The sequence below is a fragment of the Antechinus flavipes genome, chromosome 2 (assembly GCF_016432865.1).
Source record: "Antechinus flavipes isolate AdamAnt ecotype Samford, QLD, Australia chromosome 2, AdamAnt_v2, whole genome shotgun sequence".
In the NCBI taxonomy this organism is placed as follows: Eukaryota; Metazoa; Chordata; class Mammalia; order Dasyuromorphia; family Dasyuridae; genus Antechinus; species Antechinus flavipes.
Window position 1 is genome coordinate 452,872,309 of NC_067399.1, and position 12,059 is coordinate 452,884,367.

At 39.1% G+C, this 12,059-nt stretch overlaps 1 protein-coding gene across 1 annotated transcript in view; it reads right to left on the reverse strand.

Annotated features, from left to right (window-relative positions):
• The window catches only part of TBC1D20 (TBC1 domain family member 20), a 50,938-nt gene extending 45,552 nt beyond the window's left edge, over nt 1-5,386 (reverse strand). The window contains exon 1 of the mRNA XM_051979461.1: nt 5,184-5,386. Coding sequence (XP_051835421.1) covers nt 5,184-5,253 — 70 coding nt within the window. The 5' untranslated portion in view covers nt 5,254-5,386. The remainder of the gene's footprint in view (nt 1-5,183) is intronic.
• Nucleotides 5,387-12,059: the final 6,673 nt, after the last annotated feature.

The following is a 12,059-nucleotide window of genomic DNA, read 5'->3' on the forward strand; positions in this document are numbered from 1 at the left end:
AAAAAAATAGACTTTTTTTTCATTTGGTTGCTAGAACAATCTGTCTGTGTCATGCACAGATCTAGTCATGTCACTCCTTTGTCCAAAGTGCCTTCCTATTGCTCACCACATAAAGTTCACCTTCCTTTGCCTGACATTTAAAGTCTTCCAAAACCTGGTACCAACTTCTCCTTTATTTTACATATATTCCACACACCAGTCCAAATAGTCTGTTCTTTATCCCAGAAACGATCCTATTTGCTTCCCCTCTCATTTGTTTGGCTCTTGTCAGTCCCTATGTCTGGAATGCTATCTCTCCTCTTCTATGCTTATTGAATTTCTACTTGCTTCTGAAAGCCCAATTCAAACACCATATCCACCATAAAATCTCCACTTTCATGTCCATGAACTGATATTCCCTTATGTTCTCAAAATCTATTGTAATTCACCTGCTCCTATGCCCTAGTCACTATGATTTCCAATCCTTCCATCTTTAGTTCTTTCCCAGATCATCACACTGCAGTGGTAACATTCTCCTCCCTTCCCTATCATGATCCCTTCTCCCCCAATGAACCAGTTCAACTCTACAATGATAGCTTCTTTAGAGGCCCTATCCCTCTTACTGTATCACTCATCCTGCCTTGCAAAGTCTCAATCTGGTATTACTTTTTATTAAATGCTTGGATTTCACTCCGAGTTATGCTTCTGAAGGACAAGAGAAAAAAAAAATCACAAAACTCTGCTGAGTTCACTGGATAATTTCTTAAACAATTTTAACTGAACCTTAGCAGCAAGGAAATTCTTCCTCATTCACTCATTTTTCCTACTCACTAAAGCAATCCTTCAAAATTTTTGATCCCTCCTAAAACCTTATAATTCTTTCTGCTCTCAGCTGAGAACCTAATATCATAACTAAGGCCATTGCCTAGAACATTCCCTTCTTCCCTTCCAGATGCCTTTTACCACTATGTCATTCACCCTTGTCTCACATAAAAAGCTGGCCTTTCTCTTTGCCAAAACTAACCCCATTCCATCCCAACTTTTCCAGAAGTTTGCCCTAACTATCATCCTCACTCTTTCCCCTATCTTTTATCTTTCCCTGTCTATTGGCTACTTTCCTAATATCTATAAACATACCCATATTGCCTCCATCCTCAAAAAAAATCTCATTCAATTCATCCTTCTTCGTCTAGCTATTGTCCCAGACACAGCTTTCTTCCCTTTTGTGGCTAAACCTCTTAAGAAGGCTATCTGCAATCGAAGCCTCCACTTCTTTTCCTTTCACTCTCTTCTTAATTCTCTACAATCTGGCTTCTGACATCATCATTCAGCTATTTCCAAAATTACCAACCGCTCTTTCTAGTTACCCAAACTTCTCCAACCTGACAAATCTAAAGGTTTTTTCTGATGAACTCATCCTTCTTAACCTCAATCACTCTTTTCTTCATACTTCTGTCTAGATTTCTGTGACAATATTCTGGTTCTCCTCCCATCTGTTTGACTTTTCTTCCTCAGTCTCCTTTGCTGGAGACTTTATTCAGGTTACACCTGCTAAAAGTGGCTCTCCTCTTTAGCTCTAACCTCTTCTTTCTTCTCTTTTTCCTCTATACTGTTTCATTTGGTAAATTCACCAGCTCCTTTAGATTCAATTATGAACATTATTTCGACAATTGTACTTATCCAGCTCTAACTTCTCTCCTAACCTCCAGACTACCAGTTCCAAATGCCTACTGGATATCTCAAATTGAATGTCTTGAAGATATCTTCAATTTAACAGGTTCACAACTTACTAATCATCTTTCCCTCCCAAGTCCTCTTCTCTTCCTAACTTTCTTATTAATGTCAAAGTCACCATTATCCTCCTAGTCATCCTCTGACTCTTCACTCTTTTAGCACTACTCCCCATATCCAACATATAGCTAAGTCCTATTGATTTTACATTTGTAGCATCTCTTGAATATTCCCCCTTTCTGTCCTCTAATTCTGCCACAATTCCTGTACAGGCCCTCACCAACTCATGATTAGACTACCACAAAAGTTTCCTTGATTCCCTCAAGAACCAGCTAAAATCTCAAATTTTACAGAAAACATTTCCCCAGACTCCTTGATGCTAGTGCCTGTTATTTGTTGATAGTTTCAAATTTTTCTTTTATATATCTTGTTTGCAAGTAGTTTTCATGTTGTCTTTCCCATTAGGCTGTGAGCTCCTTAAGAGCAGGGGCTGTTTTTTGCCTTTCTCTGGATTCTCACTGCCTAGCACTGGCATATAATAAGCATATTCTTATTAAAGAGTTGACTTGAATTCATCTAATACCGCCTCCCCATCTGGATTTCTTAAAGGTATTATGTTTTATATTGTATCTAGGATATACTGCAACCTATCTAACATATATAGGACTGCTTGCCATCTAGGGGAGGGGGTGAAGGGAGAGAGGGGAAAAATCGAAACAGACGCGAGTGCAAGGGATAATGTTGTAAAAAATTACCCTGGCATAGATTCTGTCAATATAAAGTTATTATTAAATAAAATAAAATTTTAAAAAAGGCATTATGTTTTGCATCTCTTTAATGTTGTTATACAAAAATGTGTATTAGTTACCTAGGTTTGGGACTTATTCCCAAATGGACAGTAGACTCCATTTGAAGACAGAGGCTAAATCTCATCTCAACTTTCTATTCCCTTACTACTTTTCTACTCCAGTATTCACAGCATTTCCCTTACCTCTCAGAACTAAACCCACCCTTGACAAAAACTTTTCATCCCTAAATTCTTTTCATTTATTCAAAAATCATTTTTAAAAAGAGGCATAAAAGCATGAGTACAGAGCTTATATCTGGCATCTCTGAGTCCAAGATTGCCAAAAAAAATTTTTTAAAAAGGCACAAGGAATGATACAATTTGGGAAGGAGCCAACTATATCACAAGAATGGAAGTCATAAGATAAAGCAAAAAGTTATGATGCTAAAGGGCATACAGAGTCAGTACATATTCTAAGAATTACTTCTGAACTATCATACTGTGGGGAAAATAAAAGAGAAAAAGAGAACAGACGATTCCAGGGCAATAAGGTACAGTTATTATGTAGGGAACAAAGCAACACACAGATAAGTTAATTATCTTGTCTATCCTGGACAAAAAACCAAAACATCACTATTGGGGACCCAAGAATAATGTATTTGAGGATCCTGAAAAGTGGATAAACTAAATTACTATTAATTCCTCATTGAATTATGCAGTAGTTAAAATAAACAGTAATTTGTGTAATAGTCTTGTCTGGATAAAGGAAGAGGTTGTTAGCTTTAGATAATGGACTAAACACTTGAAAGTTTAGGAACTAATCCTATACCTTTCACATTATCATTCTCAATTTAATGGTACCCAGGGTCCAGTTGCTCTCCTGAATGACTGCTCTAAACTCATTCTTCAGAACTTTATTACTCCAGCAAAATTCTTCTGACTTACTGGTTATTCCTCAAAACACAGTATTCCATCTCCCAAATCTTTTAACTTTGTACTGTCTGTCTTCCATGCCTAGAATTTGCTCTCTCCACCCCCATCTGTCTGTCTCTCCTCATTTCTATCAATTAGTTTTCTTGGCTTTTAATTCTGCTCAAATCCCATTTTCTGAAGGAAACCTTTTATAGTTCTTTCTAATTGTTGGCATCTTCTGCTCGGGACTGCCTTCCATCAAACTTAGCTCTTAAAGTTGAGCTTAATTTACCATTCTCCTCTTACCAGGCTTGAAACTTAAATGCTTGACCCTCAGGGTCATCTTCATTGGTCATCTTCAAGTCCAAGCCAGTGCCAATTCTTCTATCTTCTGGCTAAATGCATTTTTTGCTGGCTGTACCCCAGGCCTAAGATGCTCTCCTTTTTCATCTCCATTTCCTAGCTTTCCTGAAGTCTCAATTCCAAAACCATCTCTTCTGCAAGAATTATTTCCAGGGGAACAGTTAGGTAGTAGAGCAAACTTTGGCCTTGGATTCAGGAGGACCTGAGTTTAAATCCAACCTCAGACATTTAACACTTCCTAGCTACATGATCCTTAACCCCAATTGCCTCAAAAAAAAAAAAAAAGAAAAAAGAAAGAATTTCCAAGCACCCCTCCTATTTATCCTTCATATTATTTATTAAATAGTTAGTTGTGTGTTATCGCCTCTGTTAGAATGTAAGCTCCTTATTTGGGGATAAGAGGCTATGGTCTCCTCACAGATTAATATAAATGCTTACTGATTGACTGAAATACTTTTTTCCCAAGGAACTCAAGCTCTTTCTTTAAGCAATACAGCGAAAAGAGCACAGGATATTGTGTAGAGAGAGACTCAATTTCTAGAGTCAACACTGTAAGACCCCGGGCAAGACATTTAGTTTCATTTTCTGACCTGTAAAATGAGACTTGTGAAGCAAACACTATAGGAAGCTGAAAGCTCTACTGACTATATAACCAAATCTACTCCTTTCATTCTTCAACATCTTTTCAATTCACTTAAATCCTTGCCTTTCTAGACCATCATAATCACCATCACCACAACCACTACCACCTCATCTCAAAGCCCAAACCCTGTACCCCAAAATGGATACTATTTTGCTGACTTCAGAACTACCGATCTCTCCCTCAGAACCCCTTTCCCTCCAGTCATCAGCACCAGGACCACCAAGACCCCTCCCCAGACTCTATTCTCTTTTCTCTCAGCCAGCAGTAGCAGCACTATCACTGCCTTTCCCCAGGACCGCCCCTCACCAAAATACATCAGTCTTTCTGCCCTTAGAGCCCCCTAACACTAGACACCATCAATAGCAGCTCCACTATCCCATGCAGCAGCAGCAACAGCATCCCTGTCCTCTCCCCAGGAACCGCCCCCCGCCTTTTCCATGCTTAGGTCCCCCTAATATTAACACCCGGAGCAGCAGCAGCACTTCGTTCCCAACTCCAGTGTTCCTAATTTGGTGGCAGCAGCAGCAGCACCACCACCACCTTCTCTCCCCAGGATCTCTCCATCATGAGCCCTTGCAGCCTTAGCTTAGCAGCGTTCTCAGGAGCAGCATCACTACTCCCCCGATATCCCTTTCTTCCTCGTCCTCCCTCTCCCCGGGCTTCTATCCCTCTCAGCCTCATCCTTTGCCTTCCCAGGCCACGGCCGCAGCAGGAGCTGCCCGATCCCTTCGTCCCGCCCCCCTCAGGCCTCAGTTCCGGCCCCGGTACCTGCTTTCTCGTCCCCGCTGCGAGACGACCAGGCCGAAAGCCCATCACCCCCTGCCTTCGGGAGAGCCATGCCCCGGGGCCCCGGCTCCTCCCCGCGCCCGTGGTGGTGCCAGGGCCGGGGGAATGGCAGCGGCGGCGGCGGCTACAGGGGAGCCTCTGCCGCTCGCCTCTGCCTGTCGGCTCCTCGGCGAGCGCCGCCCCTGCACGTCACCGCGACCTCGCGCCGCCTTACGTCACCGCCCCGCCCCCACCACGTGATCGCGCCGACCACTAAACAAAAAATATTGAACGAGGTTGGATAAATTAATGAATTAGGGATTATACGCCCCCGGGGAGGGGGGGGGGGGAGAAGGGGGAGGACCTTGACAACCCCACGGGTGCCTGGTGTTTCAGAGAAAGGCTAAAGTTGACCCAGGGTGCACTGCGGCAGGGAGGCGGAAGCCGGCACTGCCCAGTCCTGCCAGTGGTATCCGAAAGAGTAGCGTTTGGATTAGAGAGCCCACAGATTGTGGAAACTGAGGCCCAGAGAAGCAAAGGGACATGGATAAATCGCAGGACCCGCAGAGCCCTTGTTTCCTGCCCCCTACTTTTGGGGACACAGGCTGAATTCTCAGAGTGGGTGACTTGAAAGAAGGAGGTGACGTGGTATACTAAAGCCCTCAGATGACTTTGTACGAACTGTCCAGGCCTCAGTTTTCCTCCATTGTATTTGAAAACCTCCTACCTTTACGGGGAAATAGGGGGAGCGAGAAAGGAGGGAAACTTAACTCAGGTAAAGTTATGATAACTGACAGAATGAGGACTAGAATCCAGGTCTCCTCAGTCATACTTAAAGTCCTTCATTCTGGAATCTCATTTGGAAACTGAGCCAGAACCTCAAAGTTGGGAGAGACTTTAAAAGATACAGGATCTGCAACTTGTGTTAACTTTGGGAAAGTGATTTTTCTCTCTGGAGGAACTTTTGAGGACTCTTCCAGTTTTAAAGCTATCGCGATCATATGATGTAATTCAGTCACTGACTTGTTCAAGATCATACAGCGTTCCACCCCTCCCCCATTTCTGAGCCCAGCAATGAACGTGCTCAGCGGCACAGTCAACCAGGGGAATTTCATCCAGGAATTTCCTACTCCTGTATAGACAGAATCCTGTGGTCCAATAGAAATCTGTACATGCAAAAAGAGAAACTTTACTAGAGATTCTCTCCATCCCCAGCCTTGCAACTGCACATAGCCCTGGGCAGCTAGGTTGTTGGTAAGCAGGACACTTAAGAATGAAGCAAGGGTTGGAGCTGGAGAGGGGACAGTAAGTAGGCTTCAAATGATTCTAAACACTGCAATCTTTCATGATATGCCTCCTCCTAAGTAATTTCTTGGTTAAATATTCCCATATCTTTTTTTACAAAATATTTTATTTCCCCCAAGTACATGTAAAAACAATTTTCTACATTAGTTTTAAAATTTTGAATTCAAAGTTCTCTTCGTCCTTTATTCCCCTTTCTAAGATGGCAAGCTATTTGAAGTAGGTTATACATGTGCAATAATGCAAAACAAAACATTCCCATTTTTGGTAACCCATCCTTATATGGCATTGCCCTCTCATCAACCATATTCTCTGTATATTTTCTGTACCTTAGAGAAATCAATACATCATAAAATGTGACTCCTAGAGCTGGACATATTGGACATCAGATTAGTTTTGTCCAGGGCAGAAAATAGTAATGACATAATAAAAAAAGAGTTGAGAGATAGTATTAATCTTTTCTTGAGGAGACATAACATAATCTAGTGGAAAAATACTAGGTTTGGAGTCCAAAAACATATGAGTCTAATCATATGTTCTAATATTCTGTTTCTAATTTTTCTTTCAATGCTAACTTTGTTATAGCTCTCATATCTGTGTTCTAAGACTCTTTCAACTCTGACTAGTGTTCTTGATCTAGATCTTATTTTCATGTTTTTTAATGCTAGGATTCAAGTGCTTTAGTATAAACAAGATTGTCCTGGTTTTAAAATAGTCTATTAATGTAAATAGGAAACCTCCTTTGGACCCTCTGGACCTTCCTTTGAAGCTATAGTTTCTATTATAGTCAACAACATACTATACCTAGTATCAGTAAGTCATTCAAAAACATGCTATAAATCTGCCAGGTGGGGGTGCTGCATGAAAAGATACAAAAGACCTCCATTAAAAAGGCTGAATAGTCCAAACTGAAACATATCAAAATATATAATAAAACCCTGTAGCCCTTTTGCAATATATTTAGAGAAAGGAGATTAGGAACTGCTGTGGGAGGAGTCTTGGATTAGGAACTAGATTTCAAATTGTAGTCCCTGGCCTATCACTGATTCTTTAAATGACTGACCTACCATGAGTCAGTGTCAACGTTAGAACTTGAACCTTAGTATCTGGATTTCTAATAATGTAACTCAAAGTGCTTACATAAATAGCTAGCTATAAAGGAAAACTCTCATTCCACTACTGTTTTATAAGAGCTTGATTTACCCTACTGAATTTGGTCATGACACCCCTATGAGGTAGTGAGTGAAGGTACCTCCATTTTATAAATGGAAAACTGAGGATCAGGGCTGTAATTTAACCAAGTCACAAAGCTATGAAGATGTGGAGCAAAGACTATTAGAACACATATCCTGTTTATCATACCAATGTTCTTTCCCTTTTGCCCCAATTCTAAGAATTGTTTTAATATGCCCAAGTTTGGTCCTCTTTTGCCCCCATTATTCATGACAGTTTGCATCATTTATACAAACCACCATGATTTGCAAAACTAGATCAGAAAACAGCACACCAAGTCTCTTTGCTTTTTAAAGAGAAGCCACAAAAACCGTGTCAGAGGAAGGTGATGCAACAGTGGAACAATTTCAGAAATACCAAATCCCTTTAGGAAAAGACTTCACGAAATCAGTTTACCTCTCTATTTCTCTGGGGAAGATGTCTTGTGTAGTACAATTGGAAAGAACAGTGAATTTCAAGTCTCAGGCTCAGCTCTACTAATTATCAGCTGTGGGATCCTGGCCCTTTGACTAGCTTCAATGTCCTCTTCTGTTTAAAAAAAAAAAAGACAACCCACAATACAAGCCTGGGTGATTACTTTCCAGCTTTAAAAGCTTTATAAAACAAACAAACAAAAAAAGACTTCTCTGTTTATCTGCCTGTCTCTCCAAATACGAAATCTCTTACAAAAAGATAATGTGTAAGGTCCCTTCCAGGCCTCACTCTAATCACAATTTTGCCACTTACTAAGTACTGGCTTCCTTCCCCTCTCTGGGGAACCTGTCCAAAAGAAGATATAGCAACACTTGCATTGCTGTCTGACTTCTCATGACTTTTGAGAACATGAGAACATGTGGTGATTCACAAATTATAAAATACCATACAAATGTTGGTATAGGTAAGCTCTGGAGCCAGGAGACGTAGCTGTGAATTCTGGCTCTGATACTTTAAAAAATTGGGTAACCCTGGACATTTTAATCTCTCAACCTTAGCTTTCTCATCTGAAAAATGGGGATGATAATATTTATACTACTTATTCAGAGGGTTTTTGTCAGGAAAGAATTTTTTGCAAACTTGAAAGCATCATGCAAATTGAATTATGATGATGCAAGTCTTTTGTAAGCTTAAAGAACAAGTTGAATTGTCAGTAGTATTTCCTACTAATAGGGAATAACTCCCAGTGGTTTGATCCACTAGTGATCAGACAAATCTAGAAAGAATTGAATATATTTGGGCAAATATTTTAAATAACTGAATTGAAGTTAAAAGGGTGCTAAATTGGTAGGCAGGAAATCTAGTTCACAGGACATTTGTTCTGTCATTTAAGTGAGTCTAATAATGCCTTGTGGGGTTGTGTTGGCAAAGGTATTGATGGGGTTTGTCACTTCCTTCTCTGGTGAATTAAGGTGGAAGAATGGGTTACACAGTATCTCATTTTTTTTTTTTTTAAACAATTTTAGAACTCTATTTGAACTGCAGAGCTCTAGCCACTGAGTCACTGAGCTGCTTCACAGGACACTTTTGTCTTTTAGTTTTTTCAGTGGTGTCTAATTCTACATTTCTCATTGAGATTTTCTTCTTAAAGATACTGGAGTGGTTTGTTATTTTCTCCAGCTCATTTTACAGATGAGGAAACTGAGGCAAACAGGGTGAAGTGCCTTGCTTGAGATTTACAGGGCTGGATATAGAATCTAAAACTGTCTTGCAACATCCATGACATTTATTCAACTTGGAAAGTAGCCTTTGCTCCTCAAATTATGGTAAGCAGTGTTTAGAAATTCTTTCAAGTTTGAATAGAACAGAAATACTGTGATTTACAAGTAGATTGGGCAAATTAATTGTTAGAGGAACTCCTGCTTAAACTCTGCTTTTAAAGGCAACCCATTAGAATCACTGAATAAAAAAGAGCAGTTTTATATAAGGTTGGGGGAAATATAGTTAGAATCATACTGCAGAATGTCATAACTGGAATATTATGTTAGATAACACAAAACAGAGCTGAAAGGGAATGTATAACATTTTGACTTGGGAGGTCAACCTTACAGAACACCAATCTGACCCCTCATGGAAAAATGACATCAAAGAGGAGAGCTTGAAGTTTAAAGAAAACTAATGGCAGAAATAGGTCTAAAATGACCCATGTCTCCAGATATCATAACTATTTGTAGCAGTGACTAAATTTTTCAAGAAATGCTCAAGAGAATTGGATATAATTTTAGGCATAATTTAAAACAAAGAAGCCAATGTGACTTTGATTTTAATTGAATTTAACAAGCATTTATTAAGTGCTTATTATATATGCAAAGTTCTATGTTAGGTACTGATTGAGAGCAAGATTAAAAAACAAATGTCCAAACCAACCACAAATCATGGCATTTATACCATTTTAGAATAATCATAATCAAGACTATTCTGGCATATTTGGATTTCTATATTTACTCTGTTAATCTTTCCAGACCCAACCATACTAATCTACCTTCTTAGGCTCCACTTTTCTTCATCTGTAAGATGGGAAGATAAATATTAGATGCCTAATAAGTGTATTAGAATGTGATATTTCATGTACAAAGTTTTAGAAAACTTCCTAGAACTATACACATGTAAAATATAATTTATTTTTTTAACATTAGATCTGCATTTAAAACACAACTTTTAATTTAAAAAATAAAATCTTAAAAGTTTTAACTTTATGGAGTTCTGCATAACAAACTTCAGAGAAGTACATTTGATAAGCATTTATTCAAAGGGAAGGATATAAGAAAATATTGAATAGATTATGGTTGATACACAGGCAATGCTACGGGCTGGGGACTGGGGTGGGGGGGGGGGGGGGAGGGAGAAGAGGTAGGCAGCCAAAACTGGAACTAGGAGCTCTGGGCTTCTTTAACATAAGAATAATTGTAACCTATCATAACTCTAATGTGTTTGACCCTTACCACAACCTCCTTAGGGATTTCATCAATTAGGAAACGGATGCAGAAAAGGTCTTACTGAAATCTAGAATATTTCCTACCATCTATCCTCTATCCAAGCTGCTAAAATAATCTCCCTAAAACAGTTGTGACCATATCATGCCCCTGCTTTTAACACATAACATAATCCTTCCCCACCCTCTCCAATTTAACAATCTGGATCCCTCCACCTTTCAGTCTCCCAACTGGATTGCTAACTCTTCTCTAAATTTGATATTTCACCATTCCAGCCTAGGCCATACACAGGTTCACCTCGTTCACCTCCCTTTCTCATTTCTACAGTCTTTCCAGATTCCCTTTGTTAATCCTTTTCCCTGTTTTCCACATATTGTTATTTGTGTACTTGTTTCTTCCCAGGTAAAGTGTAATCTTAACAGCAGAGACTATTTCATTGGTGCTTTTATAGCCCTAGAGTAGCAGTGTCCCGTACATAGCAATCACCTCATGTTTAGTTACTGTTAGTACTAGATCTGGAAAGGCATTATGTGAGGGTCACCGCTCTTAAAAGAACTCATAAAGACTTTTGAAGAAATTTAAGAGTATAGGTATAATTTTTGAATTTAGATATGATTAAGAATCTAAAGCTCTCACACTACTCTTTTCTGAAAATTTTTCCCAATTCCCCTCAATGACCTCTACATTCCAGCCATATTGCCTCACCTCACGATTCCTCATGCCTTTTTAGTGTTCTTCACCTGCTGAATTCCTATTCTTTAGATTTGCACTCTTCACTGTTTAAAAAAAAAAAAAATTCTTCCCTTCAGGCTTTGCTTTGAATTGTTACAGCTCTAATGATTTTGAAATACAGATGTGTGGATTCCATAAAGGCAGGGATGGTTACTTCCTTCCAAAGCTTGGCAATATTTGGCACACAATTAACGCTTAAGAAATGCTTAATTTGACTTAATGACCATGATCAAATAAATGTACAGATAAGTACCTGGAAAAAAATTAAAATTCAAAAAATTAAGTTTCTGCAAGTGGTTTTACAAGTACTGACTACTTTTCCTCTACTCGTCAGTTAACATGAACTAAAATGCATTTAACCAAAAGTGGGTTTCTACCAATAATACCAACTACATCCCAATAGTTATGACTTCCAGTGAAGATCCAGTTTTATTAATAGTATTCAAAAAGATTAGAGATGGAGAAATATCTAGTTCACTTCGCATTTTTATAAACGCCAATAATCCAAAGGCAAAGTTACTTTGTCCATGTCATACAGTAAGAAAGTCAAGACTCGAGCCATCTAATACTTTTATCCAAAACATCAGGTACCAGATTAATTCTGAATTTTTTTTTGAGTTTTTGTTATGAACATAGCTTAAAACTAAGTTTCTAATGGAGTCATTCACAATTAGCAAAAACCATAATATTGTTAGGACTAATAAGT